Below are 19,130 nucleotides of genomic sequence, written 5' to 3'. Positions count from 1 at the left end.
TAAATAACATAATACTGCTGTATTCTAGTTACTATAAAATAGCAACGTGTACCATCTGTAACCAAAACCTGTAACTTTTTGATATTTTCAACTTGAAAACTTTAAATAGTATTGATAATCATTCATGTGTACATGTAACAGACAATGTATATTGTGTTTATAAGCAGTTTGATACTAAACTCTAAAGGAGTGTAATATCACACAAGTGTACAGGCAATAACAATACAAAGACAATCATTTGGTGCAAGTTACACGGATATATAACAACTTGCATCTGTGTGGAAAGCAAGCATGCAGAAACTGAAAGGTGTAATAGGTGTGTCCATAAATTGTGTGCATGTGGAGAAAATGTGTTCCAGTCTTTATGATCATTTTCCCATAATTAATGCCTCAACTAACAAGTAGCCAATAAAACTAAATTTGTTACAGTAAAACCACTAACATATATCAGCAAAACAAAACAAACAAAAACATTTGGGTTATGCCTTACTTTGATTAAAATATCAAAATGACATATCAAAAACATTTATATTTCTTTTAATGAGAAAATTTTATTAAAAAACCCCCACAAAAAAAAACCCACATTTAATATGAGCTAACTTCCCAACTGCAGAAGTCTATTCATCAGAACAACGCTAGGTGTAGCAAGTAATGTATGTACAATCAACTCACAGCTTGAAGTCTTTTTCTCGTCTCATCAACAGCTCGTGCCATATCAGTTTTGCTCTTTTGCAGAGGCTGCATGCGTGTGAGGAGGAAAAACAGTGCATCAAAATAAAAAAACACTGGGTGCCAAATGCATGTCACAAACTCAAACAAACAACAGTAACTTATCATATTAAAGACTGCCATAGTGTCCATTTAGTTTTACATTACGTTTTCATAAGCAAATACTTATAAACCTTTTTTAAATGTACACCTACATGTATATGTAAATTAAAAGAGCAAAAGCAATGCTTTTTTTCACAGTACATACAGTTAACAATATTTAGTCCATGCATCAGTGTTAGCAATATAAACTGCATTTAAAAATATAATTTAGTATACACATAATCTTAATTAATATATTTACATTATTCCTCTCTTTTTTTTGTTGTCAAACATAAACAATAAATTCCCCAAGAGAAACAGTTATTTTTAACAAATAAAACATGAAAGCTATTCTCTAGAAAGCATAAGTGTGGGAATACAAGAAAATATTCAATAAAATGGAAGGATCTTAGACCATCACAACTACACATATTTGGTTCAATATTTATGGAAGTGAACAAAATGGCCAAACCACAGGTGGAAAAGACTTGCCATTCTAAATGTAGCAAGCTACTAATAATATTTCTTTTCTTCTTTTTTTGCATTAGACATATTCTAATATTCAGTTATTTTAACTACACACATTCTAATCTGAATAATAAAAATAGCTAATGGTAATAATTTCATGTTTTTGGGTAGTTTCTGTGATGAGAGCTGAGACTGTAGGTTTTATTTTATATATATATTTCAGGGTTTTGGGTTGTTGTTTTTAAAGTTAAAAATATACCTGTGGTATAATCTGTGGTTTGGCCATTTTTAAATAAAGAATGAAAATTAAGCAACTGATATTACAGACACCATAAATAATCAGGAATTGTCAGTCATCTGTGATGACAGTAGAACGGTTTTCAAGTTAAGGAAGCAAAACTCACAAAAAGAAGTCCAAACTCAGGACAACTTGTAGAATATGGACAAAACTGAGTAAAGAAAATGTTCTTAATCACTCGATTTTCACTTCAATACACATCTGTGATTAAATACACCAAGACAGAGAAAACAAACAGACTGGGGTTTTATATTTGCATAAAACGTTTTTATAAAGGTCACTCTTTATTTTTAAGAACATACAAAGTAAACAAATCTTATACATTTTCCCAAAAATAATTAATAATTTGGTTACTTTTCAGCCACCTAAATATTTTTAACTTAATAAAACATAAAATAATAATAAAAAATATTGCTTAATATGTGCACATAAAAATTCCACAAAATGTAAATTCAACCAACTGTTAGTCATGCATCTGAGAAGCGAATATGCCGTAACTATTAGTATTAGTAAAATTAGCTGGGCTTTAAAAACTGCCTATTAAACAGGCAGGTTGAAAGAAAAAGAAAACCAAAATAAACATGCTTGGTAATACTCACATTAAACCAGTGGTCTTGTCTCTGTACGCTGCCATACACGGACATATTTCTGAAAACAAAATCATCTAACACTGTAAACTGGCCAAATGAAGTCACTCAAAGTAATTCTGTGATTTTCATTACAGTAAAAATACTAAAGTATATGTAATCAAAGACAATCCAGATATCCACAAAAAAAATCATTTTACTTATATTTATACTGCATATGTGCTGAAAAAATACTTATTTTATACAATTATGCTGAAAAGGTACTTATTTTATATACAAGTACTTATTATTTATTTAAGTACCTCAAGTACTTATTTTATACATTTCACTGAACTGTAATTCATACTATATTCAGTGCAATTTACCTGTCAACAAATTAATGTTTTAGTTAAGAACATAAAAATGAGTATGGCCATGATGACAGAATTAACCATCAGAAGCAATTTTTACAAAATGTTTGCTTGTCTTCTGCTGTTGTTCATTATGCCATAAATCTAGTCATTAACTACACACCTGATATTCATCTGTTGTGCCCGAGACAGGAATCGGGATGAGATGCTCAGTCGAGATGCAAATGGTGATGATGTCATGACTTTCTCCTTTTCAGCCTCCTCCATGTCCATGTTAAACTTGTCCATCGGGACTGGTGAAAAAGTGGGAGTTTCAAACATGTCTTTCACAAATTTTTCCTGATAACAGAAAAACAAATGATTAATTGTGGATTATGTGACTTGAAGTATACATGGTGTACTATAAGATTCAATCATATGATCATATGTGGTCATGTGGGAAACAGACCTTTTTTATCAGTCGAATGGTGTTCTAGCCAAGAGTTCTCTATCAGAGTCAGACAGTGTTCTATACCTTGTCTGGGGTTCTAGCCAACAGTTCTTTATCAGAGTCGGACGGTGTTCCCGGGACCGAGCTGCCCAGTGTGTCTTCGTTCTCGTCTTCATCTTCCAGGGATACCGGTTCAGTGCTCTCAGAGTCTATAAAAACATATCAGTCACATTACACACAATGCGGGAGGAAAAGTAAGGAATATTTATTGAAAGACACCTCAACACCTTTTATACTAAGGGTACGTGATACTGAACATATATTTTTATACTTTGTTGAAAGATAGCAGAGGATAAGACAGACAGAACAGAGTAGGGGAGAGAGAGAGAGAGAGAGAGAGAGAGAGAGAGAGAGAGAGAGAGAGAGAGAGAGAGAGAGAGAGAGAGAGAGAGAGAGAGAGAGAGAGAGAGAGAGAGGGAGAGAACCTACTGGCAAAACAAAGGCTTACTCATATTAAAAACATAGAGATGAAAAACACACTCACTAAAACCTACAAGTTGATTAATCAATGATTTCACTAACCATCATCCAAATTGGTTTCTTGGTACTTTTTGAGATTGGCTCTCTGAGTGGTTGTTAACTCATTTTGAGGTAAGTTGAACACTTGGTAGGAGCTGGAAAATAAAGTTATGATCAGCGAAGGGATTTTATATTTATATCTCAGGCCTGTGCAAATTAAAAATTAGCATAACCTGAAAAGGGGTTATGCCAAAAGATTTTGCATAACCTATTTTGGTTTGCATAACCTAGTTTTTTTCTTCATAATTTAAAAAAAAAAAAAAAAAAAAAAAAAAAAAAAAAAACATTACTTAATTTTGGGAAACAAGAGAGTGGCAATGGTAAGTAAAAAGTATATGCATACAAATGTTTAAGAGATTTAAAAATAATAATAATGATTAGGACTATTGTAATAAATTACCAAAATATAGTGAATGTCAGGCGTGACATATTATATAAAACACATCATCATGTGTGCATAACTACGTGTGAATAAATAAGAATTCACTGCAAGGCAATCTCTTACCATTAATTTTATAATAATTATTAGTCTTTTATGTGTATATAATGTTATGACATTTAGTCCTGAGTGGGAGACTCTGTGCCATCCTCCTCATCTGAGGAACAGTGGATACTGATACTGTCACTGTTGTTATCGTCGTCACTGTCACTATCCGATTCGGAATTACAATAGGGTCACTGTGACTCTGATTTACCCTGGTTGCTGATCCAGTTCGAGATTTTTAATGACCATCACAATATCGCCATTTCTGATTGGTTAAATTCGGCTATAACGCCTTCTAACAACCAATAGGAATGCACCTATTTCACAAGATATTAATACAAACTTGAATGGTTACATTACACGTTACGAAAAAGCACTGCGTTGGAAACAAGTCTAATGTTTGTACTCGAAATAAAAAATATTGTGGTACTTTACCGGGACTAATCATTCAATAAATTTTACATGAACGGTAAATCGGTTATGCCAAATAAAATTGCATAAACGATGCACGAACAAAACGATCGTTCGTGCAATTTGTGCAGGCTTGACATCTTACTGAATATTTGTTTAAAAGTTAAAACACATTTTGTGTATGTCAAGTACATGAATGCTTGAAATAAAAATAAAACAATGTTTTGGAATCAAGCCTAGCTACTGTTTATTACAAAATGTTTCTCGACTCACGTAGAATACGACTCGACAGAATCGACTTCACTAGGAGGATAGTAGATCACTTCTGGAGAGTCGGACCTCAGGTCAAGGTCATCGGACTCTGTGTCTTCAACACTCTGTAGGCGATCAATCCGGATGCCAAATCGACTGTTCCATTTGATGTCTGATCTGCTGGTTGCCGGAGACGTTCTACCAGGGGCCTGTAAGTTAACGGAAGTTTGCTCATTAATACACATAGTGCAATTGAAGCATACCCAAATATGTTAGTTGATTCTTGTAATGTTCTGATTAGCAATAACAATGGTCTCATGAAAAAAAAAAAAAAGTATGTTAAATATTCCTTTCATAATCAATATTAGATCATAGGTGATTTAATACTGATTGTGAAAGGAATGTATTCCATACTTTATAGGTATATTATTCTTTCAAAATTCCAAAATTTGCTACATAATTTTGTTTTCACAGTATACTGTATGTAATTAAAACTTTTAAACCTTAAAAATTTGTTTCAATGTCAAATTTGTGATGCAAATAAAAGAAACTTCCTAATATAAGTATTTAAAGATACAGATGCAAATATAATTTTAAAAAGATAAATGTATGCATTATACATGCACTTTATGCACTGAACTACAATATCTATATAATTAATTTTGATAGGACAACAACAAAATAATAATTCTTTTTTTTTTTTACATTTTTAGTCAGTCAGGTGTGATTCCAAGTCGAGACTAATATTGACAATATCTTCTTAGTAATTAATCTATCAATCAAAACACTAAATTGTCAAAGGCGTCAAACACTAAACTGGTCTCATTGTGATGTAGGAAGACAGAAACCCGATACACTGGATTGTGATGTCTCACTTTACACCCAGCATACAACAAAGACCATGGGGCCCCCCCAGCACTGTTACCAATTGTAACACGGCCACATGCTGTTGAGGTGGCATGCATCGTTTAGAGTAATAACTAAATATCAGAACACCCAATTAAAACATGCATAACAATAATACTAGATGTCTCAACCCCTGATACAAGTATATAGCCTAAAACGATACAAACAGTTAACACAACAATCAGTTTAAGCTGGTTCTAACTGCAATGACGTCTGATACTTTAATGACCAGGTACAACTCTCTTAAACCTATTTGAGTGCTTGCCTGCCCCTGGGCAGTGTTTTGTCGAGTATAATTATTACTTCCAGCATGCATGCAAACTTGATCGGGCTTCCAGTAAATACTTAATCACGGTATTACTTTCATTATGTTGAGGTTACTGATCACTGTCACTGAACAAACTGTTAACTAAGAGGGACAATGTCAACAGCAAAATGTACTGTTATCAGTAATACTGCCCATCAGATAGCTATAGCCCTGCTTTGAGGTATGATAGATTATCCTTTCATTTCCTAAGGAACAGACAGGCAACACATACTACATTTTCGACAATGCATACTGCATTGTATTTTCAGTAAAAAAAAAATCCGAATTGTGATTATAGACTGGCAGGTTAGAAAAATAAACAACCAGTCGTGTCTGCTGGACCCACGGAAATCAAAGACCAAGCAATAAAGGTGAAAATGTAAAAGTGTGAGAAAAATTATTTTTTAGAAGCAATCACAAATTTTGATTAAAAAATTAAATTTCTCAATAAAAAAGTTCTTGGAGTTTATTTGGTATATGATCTTGCTAGCCATGTCCATGCATTAGAAGGAATATACGTTTGCTTAACAGTGTTCTACTTTCATCATTAATGAACACATTAATTAGCCAAGAACTGGTTCTGAAATGCCAATTAGTTATCAAAACCAACTCTCAACATATGATCATGTTCAACGGACGTTATAAAAGCTTTTGTCTCAGGCAAATATGTACTAATCGATAATTCTGATTACCTCGATCACCAATTCAAGCTGTATCACCTTTGCGTAACATAATTTTTTTAGCTGTGACATTGCTGAATGGATAAGAAAGTTAAAAAGTTTGCTTTGTTTAACAACACCACTAGAGCACATTGATTAATTAATCATAGACTATTGGATATCAAACATTTGGTAAATTCTGACACATAGTCATCAGAGAAAACCTGCTACATTTTTCCATTAGCAGCAAGGGATCTTTCATATGCACTTTCCAACAGACAGGAAAGCACATACCACTGCTTTTGGTGCACTGGTTGGAATGAGAAATAGCCCAACAGGCTCACCAACAGGGATCGATCCCAAACCAACGGCGCATCAAGTGAATGAATGGATAAGAATGCACGCAGTACTATACTTTTAACTTGTTTAATGACATACATCCTTACCGTTTCAAAGAGATTCTTTGTGTCAGCACAGAATAATGGTTTAAATTCATCCTCATCATCAACATTAATCTCATCATCATCATCTATAACAGGCACGGAAATACCCTGAAATAAAATATTAGAAATAAATCTGTTTTTAGGTAATACAGTAAAAAATACCCTGAAATACAATATTTATTAGAAATAAATCTGTTTTTGGGTAACACAGTAAAATATACCCGAAAATAAAATTACTAAAAATTAATTTGAATTCAGGCAATACTGTCAAACGTGTGAAACGGCCACCAATAAGAATATCAAGATGATCTTTTAAGACAGGTGGCTGCTTAATACAGGTCAGAATGTACTATATTTGATGTGGGTAAATAAAAAACGTGGCCTCTTAAGATGGGTGGTTGCTTAACAGAGGTAGCTGTTTGAGCAGGTTCAACTGTATGTTTCTGGGGATGATTTGGACACAAGAGTTATTATTTGGAGTACTCAAATGATCCTGGAATTATGATCCTCAGGTGTTCAGATATCGGATCATTAAACTGGTGTATTTAGACAATGTCATGTTTTCAATACATAAGTAACACTGAGTTATTATACTGGAATATTCAAGTGTTAAGAGAGCTCCTTGCATCACATGTGATTTGAACATCTCAGACTTATACCCTCCGACATAAAACCAATTAACTACTGTAACAATAAACACGTACCTGTGGGGCTCCTGCCTGCTTTGATAATATTACTGTTTCTCGTCTCAACTCCGACAACTGGCTCTGTAAAGAATTTGCTTCAAAAGCAAATCGTCGCAGATCTGGAAAGAAAAAAAGTTGGAACCAGTTTTTAAAAAATAAAAAATTCTTTGCCGCAATATAACACACTTGTGAAATAGCTAAACTTGGTTATAGTTTTTATCTTTCCTTTTTTCATTCAAACATGTAATCTTAATTACCTTCATTTGCCAACTAATGCCAAAACAAAACATAATGAAGAAAAAATATATTTGCTCAGAATAATCTATTGATATAATAAATAGTGGATTACAAAAGAAATGTGGAGTTAACATGTCCATTGGTTCATAATTGTATAACTGCCTTCAGTGACTACAGTAAAGTACACTTAAAACGAACATGCTTAGAATGAACTACTGCACAGAACAAACTGGTCGTAAAGTCCTGTTTTATCTCCCTATACATTAATAACAAACTCATCCAAATGTGTACAAGGAACTACTGCTATAATGAACTAACTATCATGGTTCCTTCCTGTTCATTACAAGAGTACTTTACAGTATATTATAGTAAAATTTGAAAACTACTACACCTCCATCAGGAACATAATTGTTCATGAGCTAAGATATAAATTATACCACTGTCAGGTTTTTTTTTTTGGGGGGGGGTTGTTCTTTTTTGGGGGTGAGTGGGTGCACTGGGTGGGGTGGAGGGTTTAAACTGAATTGTAAACTGATGGTAAGTGTGTTCTGTATTGTATTTGGTTAATTATATTCTTTTTCCAGGATCAAATGAAAATAACACCTCGAAAGCTAATGACGTCATTAGAAAGTGACATCATTAGCAATTGGAACAATCAAAGTTGACGTTTCAAGGGTCTAGTTAGATTGTAGGCAGGTATTTTTTTCAAGAAATCCCAAATATACAGTTAGTTCCATAGAAAAACAATTCAGTTTACAATGGACATAACCATATTGAGTTTTTAGATTTGCAGGTATTATTGTCTATTTGATGCCCGCAAATGTTTCATTTATGACCTCAGGATCAAATAGACAATAACACCCGCAAATCTAAAAACTTCATATGGTTATCTCCTAATTGAAATGTGGTCATTATTATTGCAGTAATATCATACGATTTGCATAAATGACAATTTAACTTTTTGTTACCAGTGAACAGACAATTTTTAAATTGTTAGAATATGTATACATGGACTCAACAAATTAAATTACGATCTGCCAAGAAAATAAATTTAGTATGAAAATACAAAAGGTATCGTTATATTCCATTAGCCATTTTACAATTTCTGGCAAAATATTATGTACAGAATTAACAAATTTGTGAAAACAATGTATGAAAAAAAAGAAGAGAAAAGAATTCATTACATGTAAGCATTCAGTGTTGACATAACTATAATAAATGTTATAACTCACCAGAATTTGACAAATAATCCAACCAATAGAGATTAAAATTAATATTCTCAATGGAAGTGTCATTCAAGTCCATACTTTTATCAATAAAAAACAACTGCATCAAACATTTTAATTTATCACAATTTAACAATCATAATTAGGCTGAACATAATTCTTGTATTTTTCTGAATCGACATCCGTTGAATTAATCATGAGAACACTTTAATCACCAGCAGCACACTTTAAACTGAACAGAAAGGCCCGGGTAGATACACATAACAGTATTATTACAGCTGGCCTAACACCTGGCTTCTCCCCGTATTACACTCCAAGGCTTCAGATAGAGAAACTGTTAACGTGTCAACACAGGCTTAATATACCATAACATGTACTGCTAGAGTGATCCCCTATCAGGTGAACAGAGCTAGAAAGAGGTGTCTTCTCAGATACTTGAGAGAATTAATGAAGCCGTTTTCATTCAGTGAGCTGGTTCTTTAACAACACTACTTACATAATAAGTAGAGATATAAGACTAAATGCATTCTTTTTTCTTCTGTTTTTAAATAGTGGGTCACTCTCATGTAACAATGTTTACACCAGGACATACATAGATAAATTGATTTCTAAAATAGACATACATGATGTAATTATTCTTGTTTTAAGATGTGTCACAACAGGACACCCGTTTCAATCTGTTGTATGTATATGTCCATTAAAATTGTCTAAAAATATTCAATCAGTGGATAATTGTAAACTTATATCAATACACAAATAGATTGTGCAAAGACCTATTAAGAAATGTGGTCAATCAACTTGAAAAACAAACACTTCATGGAACCACCTTACAATACATGCAATTACTGTGCCAAGTTGATTAAACTAGTTATGAAAAATCCACCTTAAGTCATTGTTAGTCATCTGATTGACGTACTAGTACGTCATTATTAAATTCTTTCAAGTGATAAATACTGTTCCGGTTGGTCTCTCCATGGGTACAATTATCTCCTGCTGGGAGATATTATACGTGTTAACATATGATTCCATGTTTTAACATAAACTCTTAATCTGTTCAGTTATTCCGTCTGTGTGTAGACCAATATTTAAGGAAAGAAAACCTGATAAATAAAACTAAAAATGCATCTGTGGCTATCCGTCCTAATTACAGAAGGACATGTAAATTGATATGTATGGAATGGATGGACAAGCATTTACAAGCCCAATGCATTTATTTTGTGACAGAAAGCATAACAGTTCATTATCAAGTGACCAGGTAAACAACTAATTATTAGTACATGTACTTGTATATACTGCATACAACCCCACAGATCAATACAGAAGAAAATGGTCTCAACAAGGAATTTCAAAATGTTTGACTATTTGTAAATGTAAATGAGGATGATGTGACAGTTAGGTTCACTTCAAATTGTAGAACAATGCATTGTTCAAACACGATGAAGAGAAAAGGTAGACCAATGTACTTTTTTGTCTCTATCTTTTTAAAACCTTACCCTAATATCAGGCCCATATGAAGACCAAAATGATTGTTTAAGTCCTATTTTAACTCATGGAGAATGTAAACAAATATGTTCCATATATACTTTTAATAATATATATATATGCTTTTTGCTGCCATTTCTGGCATTTTAAAGAAAAAATTTATAAGATGCAAAATATTTTGTGCAAGATTAATGACACCATGCAGCACATATTTTTTTGTTTTAAAATTAAAAATCAGGACAAATACTGGTCTTATCACTTCTTATGGCCATAACAATGGATATGTAACACAAATATTGTAAAAATTTTAATTTCATCTTACAATGGCTACATATTCCAAATGATCTTATATACATATATAGAATACTAAACAAGCTTGCCTGTCATATTATTTTTATGAAACGAGTGAACAGTTTTGGTATCTGACAAGCAAAAGCGAGTCAGATACCAACACTGTTCACAAGTTTCATAAAAGTGGTATGACAGGCAAGCTAGTTTAGTATTTTATTTATTACAAACCAACTACAAACAAGCCACAACACAGAAGTAAAAAGATGTTGAGACCTACTACATTTTATTTTTCTACGAATTGGGTCAGCAAGTGATCTACGTCACAAGTAAACTTAAATGACGTCACAATGAGCAATGAGAGACGTCAGCAATGTACTTTAGATTTTGGCACAAAGTTTGTTAATAATAACTAAATTGTTGATCGGATCAGCAAAGATTGAGCTGAGTGTGACTGAGCTGAGTGAATGGGATTGACTAGATGTGACGCTGACCTTTTGTACATAGGGCCATAAAAAAAAAAAACTAGTATGTCGACGACACACATGCTGCAACATGGTTTTGGTTTCGTACACAATATACCGGCCTTGGTGGCGTAGTGGTTAGGCCATCGGTCAACAGGCTAGTAGGTACTTGGTTCGGATCCCAGTCGAGGCATGGGATTTTTAATCCAGATACCAACTCCAAACTCTGAGTGAGTGCTCCGCAAGGCTCAATGGGTAGCTGTAAACCATTTGCACCGACCAGTGATCCATAACTGGTTCAACAAAGGCCATGTTTTGTGCTATCCTGCCCGTGGAAAGTGCAAATAAAAGATCCCTTGCTGCTAATCGGAAAGAGTAGCCCATGAAGTGGTGACAGCGGGTTTCCTCTCAAAATCTGTGTGGTCCTTAACCATATGTCTGATGCCATATAACCGTAAATAAAATGTGTTGAGTGTGTCATTAAAGAAAACATTTCTTTCTTTCGTACACAATAGGCCCAAACATAACAGCCTCCATTATTTCCATTTATGGCTGTATTTCATAATGGTACACTTTTAAATTATACTATTTGGTATAAACACCGTTAAATACATTAATAATCTTTGAAAAAAAAAATTTTCAACAGCAATTTTGCACTTAATGTTCACTAGCATTCTGAAAAAGGACCCATCATGCACCCAGTTTATTTTATTGCAGATATATGCAAAGTAATGTTATTCAAATACCGACATCATTCAAATTAAAAAAAACACGCCAGTCTACATGTGCCAATATTAAACTAGGTATATAATGAGTAATTGTTATGACATGAGTAATATCTTACACTGGTGTGTAATAAATACAAACATCTGCATCATAAATGTGTTTTTCATTTGCACTTTGGTGTTTGTATTAAGACTGAATATATCAAATGAATATAACTGTGAAAAAAGGACAATATTCAGAATTAGACTAAAGTGTAGTCTTTATTTGTACTAGTTTATAACATTTTATTACGCTTGGTTCCCATGACTTGAATGCCTCATTACCCACAATAATAGAATTCATGACAGTAACAATTTATCAGACAATTCACGCAGATACTGTTACATCATAAAAACATAACATGCAAGTCTTAAACAATGAATTGTTACACTGAAACAGATCTACTGGTTAAACTTAACACTGCCTATAATAAGGAAGAACTGCCACATGTTGCAGGTCGAGTGTAAGTTAAATCAGATAACTTAGCAGACTCTGTCTAAACCAGATTCCAGTAGGACTGATGAAATGTGCAGGTACCGGTATATGCAGAATGCTGGATTTGACATTGTCACCGATAACAATTATGATGGTGCTGGTTTACACAGAAATCCAGATTTCACAGATGCTGGTTTGGACAGAATGCACCGTACAATTATTTTATCCTGGATTGTTTCTAACCTATATACTTCCTCGTGTTTGTAGAAATACATCTCATCACTAGCCCAGGAGTCCCAAGTTCATACATGTTAGTTTTACTATAACTATGCTATGGACTGCTAATGGAACTAATACATTACGTAAATAACATATATTTAGCTTTTTCTTACAGTCTGTTTGCATCAAAAGGGAACTGATGAATTGGCATATAACTCTATAATGAATAAAGTTAAAATTCATATAAAAACATATTATTAAGTTTTAAACTCATACTAACTTCAATAACATTTTTGGAAGAAAAAAAATCAGTATAAATAAAAAAGTTTATTTAAAAATTAATATGAAATTGCATAGATTAAATATTATTTTACAATACAGGTATGAAGAAAACTGATGAAACAGCCAATGTAAAGCACACACGGTTCTACTTTTAGTCTTTGTGCACTGCATTATTGATTAATCTATATAATTTGTCGACCGGCCTCGGTGGCGTCTTGGTTAGCCATCGGTCTACAGGCTGGTAGATACTGGGTTCGGATCCCAGTCGAGGCATGGGTTTTTTAATCCAGATACCGACTCCAAACCCTGAGTGAGTGTTCCGCAAGGCTCAATGGGTAGGTGAAAACCACTTGCACCGACCAGTGATCCATAACTGGTTCAACAAAGGCCATGGTTTGTGCTATCCTGCCTGTGGGAAGCACAAATAAAAGATCCCTTGCTGTCTGTCGTAAAAAGAGTAGCCTATGTGGCAACAGCGGGTTTCCTCTCCAAATCTGTGTGGTCCTTAACCATATGTCTGACGCCATATAACCGTAAATAAAATGTGTTGAGTGCGTCGTTAAATAAAACATTTCTTTCTTTTTTTTCTATATAATTTGATGGTAATTTAAGAAATGTTTTATGTATATAGGAAGCTGTTGTATAGGAAGCATGACAGGCGTGCACTAAAATAGCTTGCTCTGAATGTGCATGTTAATCCTATACCATACCATACCATACCATACCATATGTTTTAATATATAGTTTTAATATATAATTATTCATTATAGAGTTATATGCTGATTCATCGGTTTAATTTTCACGGAAACAGACTATAAATCTTGGTTTGAACCATTTATGAAATGGGAAGAGGGTATTAAAGTAATAGGGGCTACCATTTTTCACTGACATCCATCAGGTTTTATTACCTGGTCCCAATGAAACAAGTTACAATCCAGGCATGCAGTATAATAATCATACCCCAGATATGTCTAGTATCAACTTTATAATGCCAAAAAAAGGTTTAAATTATTATTATTATATTGAACATGTCAGTTAAAGAGATCAAATCATAGAGATAAAAACAGTCGACTCATGTCGGGTGTTAAATCGAATCAATTACATTAAGTCAGGACACATGGCGGTAATCTGGTAATGACAAACTGCTGCAATAGACACCAACTGAGGCGTGCTGACAATTTGACTATTACTGGATTTCCAGCAGTTTTCTACCAGCTGAAAGAAACACCACCTACAACTTTTACCACAGCTCATAATTGCTTGTGTACACGGAAACAGGTCTCTTTTGTCTAAATGTCACCAAGCAAAACAAGCAAACCCTGACTACATGTGGATTAGGAATTAATAAAATAAAACTGAGTTTGAATTATTATGACAGAACATGAATGCTGACTGTTGGTATAAGTCATAAGGTCATTCAACAGATTCACTGACAGTAGCTGTTAAAAGCTGAGTAAACTGCATGAGGTACATAAAACAAAACTACAGAAAAAATGGTGAACACATTACGAGCTATATTCTATCGGATACACTTCAAATTCAACTTCCTACAGATAGTTTTGTTTTTCAGTTCTATGCTAATCTAATCCAAATAAACAAACACACTTTATTACTTCATTGGTCATATTACATGACATAATGAAGAAAATATTTGTCAGACATAGAAAAATAATGTTTTAAAATATTCAGGGACTGAAAAAACAATAATGTTTTACATTAGTCAATCGAGGCACTTCAAGTCTTTTGGGTAAACTGGCCCTAGTGCTGTGAGGCCTTAACATTTACTGAATACACATTTGATAATTAAAACAATAACAAAATATGTACTAAAAACACCCCTATCCCCAGCCCCCTCCCACAAAAAACTAAAACAACTACCGGGTAAACTAAATAATAAATAAATAAATAAATAAATAATAAATAAACAAATAAAATTGAACAGTATCAATTACGTATTACCACAATGACTTGTGAAATATGTTCACAACCCCTAACAAGACCCACAACCCATTATTAATTTGATATTTGCTTTTAATGGCTTGTTTGCAAATAAAAGGTGCTAACATCTGTTAATTAACTTTGATATAGGCTGGTAGCAAAGGTATGTAAGCAATAGTTAACAGAAAGCCTAAAATCATGCATCAAGCTCATGTAATAGCACATTTGTAAAAAAAAAAAAAAAAAAAAAAAAGGTTAAAAGGTTTTTTTTTGTTTAACAACACCACTAGAGCACACTGATTTATTAATCATTGGCAATTGGATGTAAAACATTTGGTCATTGTGACACATGAAACATGCTACATTTTTCCATTAACAGCAAGGGATCTTTTATATGCACTTTCCCACAGACAGAGCAGCACAAACCAGTTAACTTTTGATATACACATGTACCAGTCATGGGGTACTGGCTGGGACAGGAAGAACAAAAGAATCAAAGAATGGGTTCTCTTTAGGGTGTTTGATCTTACAACGCTAGATTCCACCCCTGTAAAAAAAAAACGAAAAACAATGCAGTGCGAGAAGTAAAAACGTTATGCAGTAATTATCATCTGTAGTATTATCTTTCCATCAGGGGTTTATAAAACAAAATGCTGTTAACAGTAGTCATTTTTAGGACTGTTATTTTATCTGCTTTGGTGTTAAGGTTATTTGTAAATACCAAAAAACAATGACAGTCACAGGGAAATCTAACCCATTTAGCCAATCAGAAATCTGAACACAAAGAAATATATGTATCATATGTGCCGATTACAAGTTACTTTATGAAAGGAAAAGAAAGGAAATGTTTTATTTAACGAGGCACTCAACACATTTTATTTATGGTTATATGGTGTCGGACATATGGTTAAGGACCACACAGATATTAAGAGAGGAAACCCGCTGTCGCTACTTCTTGGGCTACTCTTTTTGATTAGCAGCAAGGGATCTTTTATATACATCATCCCACAGACAGAATAACACATACTATGGCCTTTGAGATACCAGTAGTGGTGCACTGGCTGGAGCGAAAAATAGCCCAATGGGCCTAGCGATGGGCACCGATCCCAGAGTTACTTTATGAGAGCACTATTGGACACTGTCTTCTGCTATTTATGTGTGTACCGAATATGGCATCGTCTTACAAGGAAGGTAGTTCCTCTGGTAAAGTTTATTATAGTTAAAAAGGGTTTGACCGTTCCACAGATTTCAACTTAGAGGGTTTTATATTGAATGGTATGTTAATGCATGTATTAGGACCGAAATTGAAATGGAAAATGCATCATATGACATGGAAACAAATGTTCATCAACATCTAAGCTGGTTAGAGAATGACTATACACCATTACATCAACTATTTACAAATTTAAAGAGCCAAGATTAAATGTGAATGTCCCTTAGGATGGTTTTAAATTTGAATGGGTAAACTCAATCACAATTTAAACAAATTCTACACATTAAAAAAAAGAACTAAAACAGAACACTTGACAATTTTCACACTTTATTCAGTGTTCGAGATTAAACATTTTGGGCAGTATCCCAGTTGGATACTAACATTTCAAAATCTGGTATCCCACCTGAGAATTTAGTATCCCACTTAAATGAAATTCATAAATAACATCGTAACATACTTGGACGACACTGTTCTCGTTCCCAGTCTACTGCTACACCGCAATCGAAATCGTGGGATTTGTGAAATTGGCAATCAAACAGAATCTGCAGAAAGATTTGCTGCATCTATTTTTGCGTAATAATGACATAAATTAATATTTAGCAGTAATCTATAAGTGTTTCTGACATTACTAATGATAAACCTACCTGTATCAATGTCCTGCTTATGTGGAATCAATATCTCAAATAAAATTTGAAGGGAGGAAACATCCAACAAAAACAATAGCGACTTAGCGGTTCCCAGTCTATTGCTACCTCGCTATTGCTCCAGTGTAGCATTAGACTGGGTATGAGCTGGGGGAGATATTGTTACGGCATAGCATTAGACTGGATGACGAGCTCGAAAATTCTGTTACCTAACTTCAGTAAATGACCGACGTTCATTGTTTCAGCGAAAAATGAAAACACAGGATTAAAAAACCCAACAACAATGTTACATTACATTAGTATCCTGGTGGGATACTGGGTTATTGAAGTCTGGTATCCAAAATTAAATTCTGGTATCACCAGGATATCGGGATACTGTTAATCTCAAACACTTTTATTGGTTTATTTTTTCAAGTAAAGAAGATATTTAAGGTCAAACAAAGAATAAAAATTCAGTCTGCATATAATGCAAAATATGATTGGCTAACCAAATCCATTTGTGACACTAAAACCTACCTTAATGTGTTGTAAATTTGGGGGAATTCCCTATGCACTTATTTACATAATCACCATTAAATCTTTTCTGAAGCAAAATGTATATTCCTCTAAATTTTATGATATAAATGCTGTTTATAAACATTTGTGTGATATCAAGTGTGTGACGCTGACAGAAATTCCAAAGTAAGTAACAGCAACTATGCCGAATTATGAATCTTCAGTATCAAGTTGCTGTGATGAGTGAAGTGAAATCAGTAATAATGGTTGGCACTGTCATTAATAAACAATAAAATACAAAAACAAAATTAGGAGCAATAGTTGTATTAGACTTTTACAAAGACAACAGAATGTGATAAAAATTCCAAATCAGTTTGTTTACGTTGCTGTCTATAGCAAGAAATTGGGCTTTTTTACATGCATAATGACAGGTTAAACCTTAAAAGTGGAAAATATCGAGTGAATGCAGCTGTAAAAATATTGTATTATGATGTAGCTTCGCCAGCAGAAAGGTCAGAGTATTGATGCTGATTGAGAAAAATGAACAATAAAATAAAAGAATGAACACAATACGAGAATTTAAAGACTTTTATTACAATTCAAAGACTTTCAAAGACCTAAACAATTATTTTTTTTAATTCAAAGACATTAAAAAATTTTAAAGACCGCTACGAACCCTGTGCTTGTTTCTATAATTATTTTATAAGGCAGATAACTTGAAACACAATTTTTGTTTTGTTAATGCTGCATTCATTTGTTTTTTTAATGCATTTATTGAATTAGAATGGGGATAACTATCGAATTTGATAATTTCTGGACATTTCTTCTGGTTTTACATTCGCAAATATCCATTTTACCACCTCAACTTTGTGTCTCCAGTCAAATACAACATAGTTATATATCAGTATTGCAGGCATTTAATTTGAATATTAATGCAGCACTTAAAGGGTTAAAATTTCACACCAACTATATTTGGTCTAAAGAACAATTTTTTTTTTTTTAAATCATCACAAAATAAAGAAAGGAATGTTTCTTTCATGGCAACTCATAACAGTTCAAACTATGGCTGCTTGGTATCGAAAATAGGATTCTTTTGACACTTGGCTCAGAGCAATCATCAGTAGAATTATATTAGTTCTGAAAACAGATCGTCTTGTCTGAACCACCCACCACCCTGTATTTTCATCTCCGCATTTAGCAGTGTGATGCCTGTAAGTTACTGAACAATGAACTAAATAGGATAGCATATCCATTCACCAGCTACAGTTGGTGTTTGTGTTCCGTATTAATCAGCATACCCTCACCTTTAGCCTACAAACTATAAAATAATGCTATTCAAACAAAGTAACTGTTGGTAAATAGGATACTATTCCCCTTCTTCAGCAAGTGTTATTGTTTGTCTTCATGAGCACACTGCATGTCAATAGTATTTATTTCTAAAAAAAATCCCCCACTGCATGTCAATAGTATTTATTTCTAAAAAAAAGCCCCACCTTGATGCGTCAGATAATTATCAATAATCACAAGCTCAAATAATTTTCTGCTAAAATACATGTATTGAATATCGTAAATGAGAAGATAAAATAACTTGGTCGTAAAAACCAAACTCTGGAACAAGGTCCCCCATTGTTCACACTGTGACAGAGAACAAAGCCAACTTTTTTTCAGACTCTATTATTCCACATCCTTGAACAGAACTAACTCTTTGGAATATGCATTGAAACAGTTCTTGCTGAACCGTGATAATAAAACAATTAATCATTTTGTTGTCT

At 33.4% G+C, this 19,130-nt stretch overlaps 1 protein-coding gene across 2 annotated transcripts in view; it reads right to left on the bottom strand.

Moving 5' to 3' along the window:
• Window positions 1-19,130, bottom strand: part of LOC121371162 (mitogen-activated protein kinase-binding protein 1-like) — a 103,192-nt gene that overhangs the window by 16,692 nt on the left and 67,370 nt on the right. The window contains exons 21-28 of one of the 2 annotated variants that reach the window (XM_041496842.1): window positions 7,689-7,789; window positions 6,988-7,092; window positions 4,691-4,878; window positions 3,526-3,617; window positions 3,028-3,152; window positions 2,677-2,852; window positions 2,176-2,224; window positions 673-738 (exon numbers count right to left, since the gene is read on the bottom strand). In XM_041496842.1, the coding sequence (XP_041352776.1) occupies window positions 673-738; window positions 2,176-2,224; window positions 2,677-2,852; window positions 3,028-3,152; window positions 3,526-3,617; window positions 4,691-4,878; window positions 6,988-7,092; window positions 7,689-7,789 (902 nt within the window). The remainder of the gene's footprint in view (window positions 1-672; window positions 739-2,175; window positions 2,225-2,676; window positions 2,853-3,027; window positions 3,153-3,525; window positions 3,618-4,690; window positions 4,879-6,987; window positions 7,093-7,688; window positions 7,790-19,130) is intronic. The other variant, XM_041496843.1, reaches the window with a different exon arrangement.

The sequence above is a fragment of the Gigantopelta aegis genome, chromosome 4, assembly GCF_016097555.1.
Source record: "Gigantopelta aegis isolate Gae_Host chromosome 4, Gae_host_genome, whole genome shotgun sequence".
Taxonomy (NCBI): Eukaryota; Metazoa; Mollusca; class Gastropoda; order Neomphalida; family Peltospiridae; genus Gigantopelta; species Gigantopelta aegis.
Note: the sequence above shows the minus strand (reverse complement) of the source record. Positions and strands in the feature narration are given on the sequence as shown.